General features: G+C 38.3%; 1 protein-coding gene across 1 annotated transcript; it reads left to right on the forward strand.

Annotated features, from left to right (window-relative positions):
• The first annotated feature begins 3,896 nt into the window (after nt 1-3,896).
• On the forward strand, nt 3,897-13,456 carry TNFSF11 (TNF superfamily member 11). The gene is made up of 5 exons (XM_053455469.1): nt 3,897-4,058; nt 8,007-8,105; nt 10,591-10,636; nt 10,719-10,805; nt 12,266-13,456. The coding sequence occupies exons 1-5, from the start codon at nt 3,897-3,899 to the stop codon at nt 12,694-12,696; spliced, it is 825 nt and encodes a 274-aa protein (XP_053311444.1). The 3' UTR covers nt 12,697-13,456.
• Nucleotides 13,457-14,705: the final 1,249 nt, after the last annotated feature.

A 14,705-nucleotide genomic window follows, 5' to 3' on the forward strand; every position in this document is an offset into this window, starting at 1 on the left:
CCCCCACCCCACTCCGACCCTTACAGAAAAATAAAAAGCAAACCCCCCAAAAACATAAACAAAAAGGAGTCTGCGTTGCGACCCGTCCAACGGGGATGTGAGCAGCCCGACACAGGATAGCGTCCACAAGGCCGACCGGAGGAAGAAGCAAGGCGTCCCGAGCAAAGCCACCAGGCAGGACCCAGGAGGGCAAGGCAGAGCCCCAAGACCAAGAACAATGGCAGGGGGGAGTAGAGCTCCAAATGCAGGCAACCTTCGGGTACATCAACGGAGCCGAGGAAACAGCCGCAACCGGACAGAACAGCAGGGATACCGCACGGGGCGCTCACTCCTCCGGATCCGTCGCCGCAGGAATCCCGGCACTCCGTACAGGACGTAGAGGACGACCCGGCAACCTCCCCACACGACGGGAAGAGCCCGCCACTCCGCCACCAGAACCACGATCCGCCGGGACATCAGGCAAGTTCCAATCAGGGATCCGAATAGCAGGTAAGTTGAGATCGCGGAGGAACGCTGACAGTTCGCGATGAAATCGGAGCGAGTAGGTATAGCCACCCGAGCGCACATTAAGGCTAAAGGGGTAACCCCAATGATACGGGATGCCACGGCTCCGGAGCTCAGCGGTAAGAGGTCGAAGCACTCTCCGATTCTGGAGCGTGATGTCGGAGAGATCTTGAAACAGGGTAACCTCAGAGCCCTCGTAATTCCAGGAGCCGACCTCCCTCGCACGCCGCATAATCTGCTCTTTCAGCTGGAAGTCCGTAACGCAGCAGATGATATCTCTCGGGGGTGCTGTCGGGGGACCCCTAGGCCTCAGAGCTCTGTGTGCACGATCCAAAGAGATCACAGCCTCGGGAGGTCTCCCCAAGAGGCTGTTAAACAGGCGGACCACAAGACCACCAACATCCTCAGGCGAGTGGGCTGTCTCCTCAGGAAGACCGCGAATCCGCACATTGTGGCGACGGCCTCTGTTGTCGAGATCCTCCAACCTTCTCCGATAGTCGGCCAAAAAGTAGGATTGATGGGCAGAAGAGGATTCCAGGACAGAGGTTCTCTGAGCCAGTTGAGCGGATTCCGTCTCCCGGAGTGCAAGGCGACGGTCTAACCCGTCCAAGTCGGCCCGAAGGCCCGCAACGGCATCGGTCACGGTCTGCTTCAATTCCACCAGCAAAGTGCTAAAATCCTCCCGCCAGGGAGCCGAGGAAAAAAGCTGACGAACGTCCGCCGAGCAGGTAGGTGCAACAGGCAGTCCCGTAGCCAAATCCTCAGACCGGTCTCCGGAATCGCGGGAACCCGCGGGCGAAGGCACCTCGTGGTCGTCAGGGGCCTGCGAGGCCAACACCGCTGGGGTGCGAAAAAACTCCCTAAGGGTGGCTGTTGAAGACATGGCACCCTCCCCAGACCCCGACGGGGCCGAGGACTGTCTTCTGTTACGCACCATGAGTGCAAATGATAGCTAGAAGTGCTAATAAAACCGGGGGACCGACGGAGCTCAGGTCTCAAGCAGCCATCTTCTCCAGCAGCCGGCCACGCCCCCCTTAGGTTAGGTTTTGTCCTGGATTTGTACACATTAGATAAAAGGGTCAGGTATTATTAGGAAATAAAACACATTGTTACTAAATGTTCCACCCATATACCTATACTTGGCAAATGTGTAGTTAGAATGGAAGTACATGGTGGAATTAGATAGTTCAGTGAAGCAATTCATAAAGTTTTAGCTAAATAAAATTCAAAGGGACTTTGCTTTTAGAATTTGACAAAGTGTTCTCTGAATAGACTACATTAATTTCAAAGTTAACTCCCCTCGGGTGTTTTGCTCTGGAGAAACTCAAAATTTCAGAACTACAAGTGGGTTTTCATTGAGTTCAGCTCCTTTGGAAAGGTATCTATTATGAGGTCCACATCTGAGAAGTACTTTTTCCTGAGAGGGCCACATATATGGAATCCCCCCAAGATTATAATTATCATATGTATTGTTGAGCTCAGGGACAACATAAGTGTTTAGAAGTACAAATCAATCTAATTCCCTGTAGGCTGCAGGATATCAGTTATAAAATGACAATCCTAGTTGTGGTCACTATAGATGGCCTTTACATTTCAGTCACTGTCCAGGGTACTGATTTGAATGGATGTCGCCCCTGATCAGTTGTTGGCTTCTGATCTGGCAATTGTCTCCTATATTTGGACACGGTAATGTCTTTATAAAATACATATAAAAAATATTTATGTATTACAAAGTTTATACTCTTTCTTATAACCATTGAAGACTCATACCACTCCACACAAATCACTAAAACTCATGGCAGACGTAACCCTCTTTAGAGATGCATACTACCCAGTCCCAGATTTTGTAGTTTCATTTTTAATGGGATAACGTAGACATGCCTGGGGAGGGCTGGCAGTCTAAGGCCTGGGGAGCAAGTCTAGTCAAGTCCCTCATTGTGCCCCCAAATCAGCCCACCATCCATGCCCATCTTTTCCTGATTTTCTAATGCACATTGTAATGTGATGGGATTGGGAGTACATCGGTACACTAAAAAAAGTCATCATACACGGGATGCCTGAAGCAACAATTTAGTGCCACTAATCCTTTTTAATAAGATATGCAGATTGGAATAGAGTAAATAACAGAAAACCTTTACTTTTCCTCTCATTGACTTCTGGGCCTAGAAAGTTTTATCTCTGGATAAGTAAAACACACACCAGGACAGACTCTGCCACACTAATGTATATCTGACTAGTTGGCTCCTTCCATGAGTCTATACACTGCAGGGCAGCATTTTATCTGGGCTGGTCAGCAATATGTAAAAGCTATATCTGTCCTGGAAAATATGGCCGATGTGGTCACCCTAGTGTCCCCACACCCTTGTGTACTGACCCTAGCTAGCCCCACATTGTATATTTATCCCATCACCCAGCCCCCCTAGTATTGATTTACCTGATGCCCCCAGCAAGCACCCCTTGTGAATTAATGCCCTCCACATTTAGTATCATGTCAGCCCTGGCACCCTGGGATCTGCCCAACACCAATTCATCTTCCTGCTGCATGATCACTGCAGTCCTGAGATCACATCTATAACTCCATTGTGGCATTAAAGTGGCTACTGTAAGCTATGGAGCAACACCATTGCGTTAAAAAAATAATTTTTGTAAACATAAATTCAACAATATTTTTATTACTTTAAATTTTTTATATGATTACGATCTGATCACCAATTACTGACATTTGATGGATGCGTATTATACACAGGTATCCCCCCCCCCTTCAAATTGAGTGTAAACTTATGCTTGCTTGTTATACAGAGGTGCACTCAAGATGAATGTGTGTGGGTAGTTGTGTGAGTTGTGTGTTTGCATGTCACACACATACCCCCCCTACACACACACACATCCCCACACACTCCGCCTCACTATTCTGTCACATGTTTCTTTGTTAGTGATGATACCACAACGGTGTTTAGTGGTCATCTGGTGTAAAGAACACGTTTTTTTGCTCTCGCATGATTTACTGACAGTAAATCGCCGCTATAGGGCTAGCTATTTGCTGTAGATGCCACATTCGCCTTGACCCCAATCAGATTCTAATATTTATATAACTGTCTCATTTCGTAGTAAACGAGGTTTAGGAAGACCCTATATAGTTTTTCCCGGTACTAATCACGTGCCGGTTGTAGATTCCCGTTATCACATCGCACAAGATCCGCCGTTCTTTACATGGAACGCCTTACTCAAGCCTCTAAGAAAGGGGCGTATCCAGGCAAACTATCATGCTCTCTGATTGGTTGAAAGTTTAAAGCCCTCCCCGTGCCCTGTGGGTTTTATCTCTGTCAGGGCATCGCTGACAGCCGCTACTCTGGTGATAGCCTTGCGGTGTTGGCTCGGCTCGCTCACCGGAGATGAGCCCTGGTGGGTATCTGCGAGGGGCCGAGGAGTTGAGGGCCCTGGAGAGCCCAGATCGTTCTCACACGCTGCCCAGGTCCGTTCTGTTTGCCCTGATCTTCCTGGCGGTGGCACAGGTCGGCTGCACTTTGGGACTGTTCCTATACTTCAAGGCACAGGTGAGTATGGCTTCAGTCTGCTGTTAACCAACGGGCATTGATCTACTATCGCAGCCCCTCTCATGTGTGTCCTCTATTGGAGCGATGATCCCTGATGTGGCTCTGCCTGGCAGGTGTAGGGTGACTTGGGTTTGTAACAGAGGTAGTAAGGTTAACATTTTGTGGGGCGATCAGTTCCATACAGTATGAGTTTTATCCCAAATGTGCGAGGTTTGAGAGTATCTTGTTAGGGCATCATTCCAATAAACATTACATTGGGATGATTCCAGGAAAGTGTGTGTATTTATTATTATTATATGGTTAGCATTTCTTCAATTTATCCCAAGGTTGATCAATATGAGTTTGTCAAACAGTATAAACTGTACCATACAGTGCAAACGATTTACACAGACACACTGGTGTGGAGGGACCTGCTAGATAGAGTTTACATGGTACTTTTAAATTAAATCGGGTTGTCTTAGTCAATTCTAGTCTTGTTATACCCCTTGAATATATGTATTGAAAGAAGTGTTATATATATAAAAGATAATATTAATAATACATGAAACAATACTAAAAATCACTAAGGTGTTCTGTATTCATATTGTAAGGTTTTTCACCTTGCATGAGATCCAATTGACTCTGTAAGCGTGTGTGCACGTGTGTGTATGTATACCTACCTGTCTATCTTTTGGTGGGTTCTGTAAAGTCATTTACTCCATGGAAAGATTTATAATAGTTTGTGATGGGAATTTTTGAATCTTGTGTGAGATAAATTACACATGTGTCCTAGCTATTTATGAGACAAGGCAAATAATATATTCATGGTACACAAAAAGGGACATTGTTTCCAACTATCTCTACAGAAAATGAATATAAAGAAATGATATAATATAAATCAAATATTTTTCCTAAAGGAACAATGAGATGACCTTTTGATCATATTTGGAGGCTATATTCTTAAGTATTTAGCTTGAAAATGACACTATACAAAAGTTATAAAAGTAGACCAATATTTTAGCCACCCACCTCACTTCCCCGGTTCACATTTCCATTTCACAATTGGATTGTAACCAAAATCTTTTATGCGTGAAGCTTTTATTATATGCACCTACACAAACTAGGAAGGTCCCTCCTAATAAAGTAAATTCCGCTTATCATACATCATGGTTTCCTGGGCTTTACGTTTTTTTTTTCCGGTTATTTCTTTTCAGCCTTTTTTAGTATTTCCGACATGTCACTTAAGACAGTGAAAGTTGCTCTCCACTTCCTCCTGTTTCTGAGAACTTCTTTCGGTTTCAGAGCATGACCATGTCTTTGTAAAAAAAAAAAACAACACACACATAGCTCTTCACTTTACTTTCTAGATTTTAATCACTTGGTCCTCTTATTGTTGTTATGGGTAATTTATAAGATGCCACCATATTCCACAATGTACTAAGAGTAGGGGGTGACCAACATGTTGCATCAAGAATTTTGCATGCTACAGCTCACAATGTAAAGGGAAGGTGGTTAATACTTTTAGTATTTGTTTTTCTTAATACAGAAGAAGTCAACTTGTAACCCAAACAGAAGATAACCAGGGATGGGGATTTGAGTTGACTCTGGGTATTACTAGCCAATGGAGTGATGCTCAAACGACCTATGATAACGCTTTATAGATCTGCTATGCTATGGATAACGGAATATTAAGTGTGTTTCTTTTTACAATATCATAGGTTTTATCCTCATCATGCCTAAAATACATGCCATCTATGAGCACCAGTGACTTTGCAAAGGAGTTTATTTTCACACTTTGTTAAAATCTTCATCCCGTGACAAAAAAAAACAACTTAATATCCAGTATGATAGGTTTATCATGGGCTACAGACACAAAGTAATCTGGGACTAAAATGTTATGCTTCTAAGACAAGTCCGCCACAGAAAAACACTTGCTATTGAGTAAAATAGTGCAGCAGTGCCAGTCTTTTTTGCTTTTGACTGTTACTTCATGCATGTATCCCACATTGAATTTGCCCACATAGTAAATGTAGCATAAGCATGTGTGTGTGTGTGGTTGGTGTGACCATTTATAATTGTAAAAATATATGAGTGTACTCACACTTTTTATGTAACCAATTGAGTGTTTGCGAACAAAGGGAACTTGATAAAGGGCTATTATACAGTACTAAAGTGATTGCTCTTAAAACACAGTGGAGCATTACATGAGCTTGGAATAGCCCTTAACAAGGATGATTAGCAAAACATTGCCAAAAATTCTTCATTACTTCGGAAGTGATTAAGGTGATTAAGTGCTGATGGCAGCTACGTCATTCTGCCAAGGGCACAGCGGAGGTAAGGCAAACAAGAGGTCAGCATGCCGGTGCCAGAACCTATGCATTGTTCTCCTGGCCAGTAACACTTTACGCTGCTACTTTTAACAGGAAATAAGGGAGGGTAAACAATGCTGTTGGGATTTTACAAAGAAAATAGTATACTGGCAGGAGACATATTTGTTAATCCTAGATGCACTACCACACAACAAATAGCCGGATTTAGTTTGGAAAAAAATTGACCTTTGAAAAATGGAAAACGCCTTTGGTATCAGAAGAAATGCTTATTTTTTTCTAGGTAGCACGTATGAGCAGATTAGAATTATAGATTTGTATTCATTTTACATATTTTCTGTTTTACATTTCAGTTAAGTTGACCGCAGATGCACGTCATTCAGCTGATTCCAGTCTTCAATTAGGCCCTAGTGTATTTTGCACACTTGAGAATAACTCACTTTTGAGAATAAATCACTCCTAGGTCCTAGGAAGTTTTCATATCATGTGATATTGACTAAAGAATTTCTTTACATTTATTCTTTTTTTTTTTTTTTTTTAAATAAGTAGGAAAGCATGTCAACGGAAGAACATAATGGAATAATTAAAGGAGATGTTACCTACTCAGCTGACTCTAACACTTTTAAGGCCTAAATTCTGCATAGAAACTGAATTTCCAGTACGGTTCAATACTCAAACCCTACTCAGAAATTATTCCTTAATAACGAACACTTGTCATGTAACACAAAAGCAGGTACTCATAGGTTGTTGCCATAGAAACGGCAAAGCCTTTTTAAGTGTCTGTGGTATTTTTGTGTGATTTAATATTCAAAGGAAAGAATAAAATGCCAGATGTTATGTGTCAAGTGGGGTAACCCCTTCAAGAAGAGAAAAAGAGTTATGTAAAATTAGTGTAAGAGAAAAAGAAAACCATTATGTCGATAAATCTGACATTTTGGTGTCAGCTTCCTTAATCACTTCACAAAATAATAAATGTTACAGGTTGAAAATGAACTACCTTATTTAATTCATATTACACACAACCTCTGCATGTACGAACCAGCCAATATAGATAACTCCCAGTAGAGTTTAACAAATATATATTAATCTGACATTGTTTAATGTTTCTTTTTTATTCAGATAAATAGGAATGTGTATAAATTATATCAGAGATCCTGTTGCAACCGTTGTGCCTTTTTCTGACAGGGCCAGGAGGTACTTCAGTACCTATTACATTTTCAATATTGGTGGAATTTGGTAGGAAACCATTTGGCCTTGATAAACAAAATGTAATTAGTTGTACACCATTTAAAATAGTTTAAACATTAATAAAAATTCATAGTGTAAACTGGATTACTAGTCAGATGACATGGAATAATTTGCTGTGTGGTTATCGTGGAGAACAACTCAGGATCCCATAGGGAGCTGTGTGTTTGTGTCTGTTGGCTTGCATATTCTAAAGGAAGTGGTAGAAGAAATTTGTATATTTAAGAGCAGATAAAATGATTATTCTCTTTCCTAAGTGAAATGTCGCTAAATAAAACCCATACTTTGTCTATGCTACTGGCTGTTTCAAGGAATTATTTAAAATTCATGTATAATGCACATTGGAATGTTATGCTAATCTACTGAAAATGCATTTAATGTATTAATTATTTTTCAGATGGATCCAGGCTGGATATCAAATCAGCTGCCAGATGACAAACAAAAATTGCTCTTATTTGAACAGTTAAAGCAGAAATTCAGCGCTGCTGGACAAAAGGTATCTAACATTTTTAACAATGTACCTGTTTTACTACTCCTCTTGAAATTAACTCCTCACAATCAGTACCCTTATATTACACACACAAAAAAATATTTTTATGGGAAATAAATCCTTTTTTATTAAGGATTAATGTACACTACAATCCTCCATCCGGGTGGTGGTGTTATTGTTGCACTCTACCCCCTTGATGTTTTCCATTGCACTATAAAGTTATGTTACAGTATGACATATTCAAGTAGCCTGACAATGTCCCTGCGGGCCACAATTTACAATGTTACTCTGTTTATTTATTTTTGCCATATTTCCATAAAACTTTCCACTTCTTCTCCAACTGCAAGAGGGAAAATACAGAAACTTTACCATATGATATTATTTACAAGAAGAGCCCTAAGATTATCTTGGAGTAGTTATTGAAGGGTCAACTAGGTGCTCCGACAGACCTCAACAATTATAATTGAAGTTCTGTTGTATGCATAACTCAAATATCTGATTTGTGGGAAATCAGATTGAGTTTCCAAGAATAATCCCAATTTGGGTCAAGTCCTACAGATATTTACTGCGTGATACGTTCACATAACATTTAAAAGTTGGCGCTTGCTCTTTAAAGGGTATATTTTATGAGTATTTTCAATGTTATAAACTTAGGTTTATATGACTATATGGTGATGTTTTTTTAGGTGGCAATAAATATTTTTCATCTGTTTAACTCAAATCTTTAACGCACAATATGAGAGCATATCAAATGTATTTGTGGATGTAAAAATATGCGTTAAAATATTGCAAATGTAACACCAATATTCATTGGTTTTGCTGTTTTGAAGGAAATATGTAAGAGTAGGTGACTGGGGAATTTAATGTGGCAAATTAGATTTTTTTTATTCTACTCACTAGCAATGCAAATCATTTGCTTAAAATGCTTCTCTGCTAGTGACAAGGTTCAGGACTCACCCCTTCTGATTGCCATTCGGCTCAATGATACACTAGATAACCAAACAGGTTTATTTCCCATTAGTTTAAAAGTATGAATCTGAACAGCCCGGCAGAGTTCACACAGACCTATAATTGAATGCTGCATTGAAAAACTCCATTGCTTGTGTAATTATTCATTAATTTTAATTATATATATATATATATATATATATATATATGTTTCATTCTTTTGATATCACATCTGCTTCCACCAAATGTGTAAAGAAGGAATTTCATGGACATTTTGGTGTTCCATGATCCTTTAGTTGAAATTGTATTGGAATAATTTTATTAACCCAAACCGCCAGATATACAATTTACAGTGGTTACTAAGTTTCCTTAATGATGTCCCTCTCCGGACGGTGATGGGCACATGAAGACTTTACTGGTTTTATTAGGAGTTAGGAAGGGACAGAGGTATGTTTTGTAAACAATCAATGAGGCCAATTAGATTTACAACACTGTTGGTTCACTTTCCCAGTAGAGTTTAAGTGTTTTTCATACCCAGAGGGTAGAAGGTGGTTCATGAAGCTTCTTTTAACAATGTTTACTGAGAGCCATGGATGTTGAACTTGGCTAAATCCCAGTCCTTTTTTGAGCATGCTGACTTTTAAGAGAAGTCCCATTTTTTCATTTATTTATTTTTGAGCGTAAAATACCCTTCTTTATACAGTATTGTAGTTTTGCATTGAAAAACATGGGTTTATTTCATTCTGTCCCAATAAACATGTCTGAAAATGTTTTATTTTATGAAAACTAGAACCATTTTCAACCATAAAATAGGCAACATTTTTAGGAAATTCGTTTTTTAATATGATTGTCAAAATAAAACAATTTGCTGGGCCTTCTCCTTTAACATTAAGTTCTGATAAACTTGGAGAAAAACAGCAGCCTACCTAACAAAGCTCTAAACAAGTTTACTTGATTCTGAAAATCAGAATACAATATATATATTATATTTTGTTTCATTTTTATTACTGTACTGTATGTGAACACAGGTTGATTTCCAAAATAAAATGTCAAAAAAAAACTTTTTATTTTTTGCACTCAAGTAGGTATAAAGTTTGAATGTATTTCTTAATTTAAGCTATCGCTGCTGGAATTTAAAAACAATAGAATGTAAATTGCTTAATTACCGTACTATATTGGTCCTAAGCTCTTAAAGATAAACTAGATCATGTACCATTAGCTGCAGGTGGACATCTCCAGACACTGGTCTCTCAGATTACTTTATTCATTCAAATAATAAAAAAAAATAGTCAAGGAGGGCTAAAGGAGCAGTTGTTTTAATGGGAACATAAGAAAGACTAGCTTGCCCAAAGGGATATCTTTACCTTGGGATGAGAAACACTGTGACTGCTGTCCATCACCTCATGTTGGTGTTTGTATTTCATATTATACTGAGTTGCTTTGTATTGTGTATATGCATTTTGTGTTTGTCTTGCTTAAAAGTTAACACGGTAATGGATAGTAGTTGATTGGATTCAATTTATTTTTTGTTTTTGTATCACAGGATGTACCAGATATGGTATCAGAGAAACAAGTCCATGTAGGCAACGGTAAGTTCAAAATCACTTAAACCATTAGGTAAACCACTTTGATATGATTTTTCCATTGATGTTTTATTTTATGTTTATGCAGCTGTGATAGATGCATCAAACACCCTAAGGGACAGCAATCCTCAGAAGTGGCCAGTCGCACATCTCACCATCGCCAATGTTACAACAAGTAAGCATGAATTAAACAAAGAACTTGGAAACAAATGAGTGTATCTGGAAGTGTTGCATCCTACAAATTATTATCTGTTATATAAAAGATGGAGTTGTAGACAGAGGGGAACATACAGTATATACATTTAGGAATATATATACACTCATGTATGCATCAACTGAGCATAATGCTCTTATTATAGATATCATTACTTAAACAAGGCCCCAAACCCTGCTTCCTGATCCTGTGTGAGGAGAGGGTGAAATAGAGTTTTTTCCTCTTCAAAAGGTTTCACAAAGCAATAAAAATGTAACTGGAAAAAATTATTGTAGCTGTTCCAGTTGATATAATCCCCAAATTATATCTAATCCTGTTTCACTGAGCGAACACAAAGAAAACAATGTATGCCTACCACTAGAAGTACAGATTTTTGTTTTCTTTAGGAAATCTTCACTGCCCCCAAACCAGATACTTGTTATGTGTCCTCATAAAATTATTTAAAAAAAAAAATCCATTTGTGGTATTAGTTAAGGAGGAACATAAATCGTGTGTTTGTGAGCAATGACACCTATCAGTAAAAGAAATCCTAAGCAAAAAAGTAGTTTTTTTCCATTTTGGCTCACTTTTTTTACATTTCAGTACTAATAAGTATTTGTTAGATGTATTAATATGTTTCAAAAGAAGGCCTTACCGGTTCTGAAACATATGACAAAAAAACTCCAATATTCAGGGTATGAAGGGATTGGCAAAAATTGTCTTCACAAATGTGAAGATTTGACAAATACTACCGTATTCACACAGACTCCTTATATATGTAAGAATTTAATCTTTAAAAAGAGTGCTGGAGTATACATGTCTGACCACCCAGTCATAGGCCCAAGTACCAATGTCAATTTTACTTGGCTATTACTACACAAGTTTAACCAAACCGTAGGATGTCTAGACAGATATTTCTGGGCTCTTTTTTTGTATTCGTGTATAAATATGTAATTTTTGCATACTGGATTTGTTTTCTTCCTAAACAAATACTTTTCCCACAACCACTTGTCTAATCACTGAGCTAAACTATTTCTTGTGATGTTTTTGTTTATATTTTTAAAGATTTTATTTCCTTTTTAGTCAACTCCTTAAACTTTTTTTTTATTTGGCATCCTAATAGAAATTTCATAGCCTCATAACTGATTTTATTTGGAAGTATCCTATTTTATATACAGTGATACAACTAGTTTTCTGTAGCTGTCTGATTGATAGCTGAATATTAGGATAGAGTGAAGTTATCCGATTATTGAATTTCAGTTAAAGAGCTGTCATTCATTCATTAGATAATTGGTGACAGGAGAGATGTCTGTCTAAAATTTAGGTTTAGTGGTTGGTCATCATTGACAGTTGTGGCTGCTTTTCCTTGTAATGATTGTAATACAATGTCAAACCTGTTCTAAAAGCTATGGACACTAATGTTACCTTCTCACTTTTTTAAGCTGATGACACCAAAGTGAACCTTACATCCTGGTATTACAAAGAAGGCTGGGCGAACCTACAAAATATGAGTTACAATAATGGAAAACTCAAAGTCTTACAAGACGGATTTTATTTCATTTATGCAAATATCTGTTTTAGACATCACAAAGGTTCAAAAAAAGCATTAGGAGACAAAGCCCTGCAACTCTTGATGTATATCTGTAAAACAAACAAGAACCGGAGGCCCTTTCAGACGCTGATGAAAGGAGGAAACACAGAGGTTTGGTCAAGAAACTCTGTCTACAACTTCTATTCTGTTTATCAAGGAGGTGTTTTTAAGTTACTGGCTGGTGAGGAAATATTTATCCAAGCATCTTATTCACAATTGTTGGACGTGGCTCCGGAAGCGACCTACTTCGGAGCTTTCAAAATTCTCGATCTACATGTGTAATTGTATTCACATTTGTGTGCCATGTTCAAAACACAGGACTAAAGGAACTGAAGAACACATGTAACACTGGTTAGCGAGTTTTGGTTTCTTATAGAGAGTCCATCTTTAGTTGCGTGAGTCTTTTTTGCACCAGTTCAAATGTTTTGACCTCATAAGAATATTGAGGAGATCAAACTGGGTAAAAAAACAAGGGTACTTTATAATGCAGTTCTGTTTATTTTCAAGAATTTCCAATGGGCCGGACCCTTTAAGGATATAATGAAGACTATTTTCCTAGTTTAATTGGCAGCTATATTAAAGCCCTTAAGGAAGGGTCACTTATGGCTTACAGGCCTCCACTTTCAATGCTTTGCCTTCATCTAACTGTAATGATTTTGTTTATATATTAAGCAGCTTTCTTTCACAGCAAAAACATATCAGAATATATTTCTTTAGTTAACTCCAGATTAAAGAATTGTTAATGTCTTTGCTATGGAGAAAATGGTGCGCTAGAGGATATCAGAGCTACAACTTCATGCTGGCATGAAATCATATATTTTTTATTCACATATCCCTCTGCTTCATTCATAATTTTTCAAGGAATGCTATGATGTCATGGGATCAGTGGGATCAGTAGGGAATTCGGACCTAGGCAACTAGGATGGCAGCATGAAAGTACAGCAGCCTCTGAGCCAAGTTACTATGGTGAGATTGCCCTATTTAGTTGATGGCTACTCTGGTGCACCACAGGTCTTGGTGAGCTGGATGTCCTTGAAACCTTTTTATACTGCAAGGCTCTGTAGGATAGTGGGATATGAGATCAGGCCCCAATGCTCTGCACAAAAAAAGGACCCCTTAGTCAAGGTAGGTCAGGAGACGGGGCTGAGGATGCTAGGTAGGCCTGGGACAGTGACCCGATAAATACATCACTGTTTGTGCCCAAACAGGCACTGATTATTTGTTGCCATAGACACACAAAAAAACCCTTCCTAAAAGCTTCTGTTTTCTTTATCAAATCAAATCAAATCACAAACATGGTTATGTTTAATTGCTTTATATCCTACTGTGTGCAATTAATATTTTGTGGAGCCGTGCCTTTAACGTTGGGCATTTACTGTAATCTGTATTGACGCACAATAATCTGAATTCATTTTATACAGTGATGAAAAAGCAGTCACAGTGGCCTCTTCCAAATTACTTTTCCATAGTAATTTTAGTAATAAAAATGTTATATCGCTGCACTATTAAATGCACCCCTAAACTGATATCACTGTGTTTGTAGATATTTTTTATGTCACTTGAAAAAAAGATTTAAAAATGGTTTAATCCCATTGTATTTACACCTCAAATAAGGGGCTGACAATTCTTGATTGTAGAAGGCCATCCATCAGTTCTCAGCGGTATCTGAAGCAGGATAGCAGGAAATCGATTGCACTAATTCTCCAAAAAAAAAAAAAGCCATGCCATGCAATTATGTGCATGGCATGGTACTATTGACAAAGCATTTACATGAGAAGGTTAGATTTTGGAGTGATTTGATATGTAATTTCTAATGTTTTCAAATATATCACATGATGATCTAGTTTATAAGCTAAAACATGTGTATACATCATAGATATTCAAGTGTTATCATGAATATATACACTCTAGATAGAATGTTTTAATACAACATGCTGAGTTGCCATCTCTTGTTGCATCAGAAAAATAATGTATGAAAATTAATGATATAATGTCAGTTTTGTAGTTCAACTGTTCCAGTTTTAGTTATGTATAAATTTAGTATGAAATTTTGCTAATTAGGAACCCCTCCATAGTAAACAATCCGAATGTTAGAATTCTGTTTTTACCTACATTTTCTTGTGTTTTGTTTTTTTATATATAACATATTTAATTTTTATATTACTACATGTACTGTATATTGTTTTTGTCTTATGTACAGATATTTAATATGTGCACTTTGTACATACAATTTTTGTACTTGCAGCTAAAACATTACTATTAAAATTAATATATTTCCTTAATCTGTTTTT

Source organism: Spea bombifrons, chromosome 2, assembly GCF_027358695.1.
Source record: "Spea bombifrons isolate aSpeBom1 chromosome 2, aSpeBom1.2.pri, whole genome shotgun sequence".
In the NCBI taxonomy this organism is placed as follows: Eukaryota; Metazoa; Chordata; class Amphibia; order Anura; family Pelobatidae; genus Spea; species Spea bombifrons.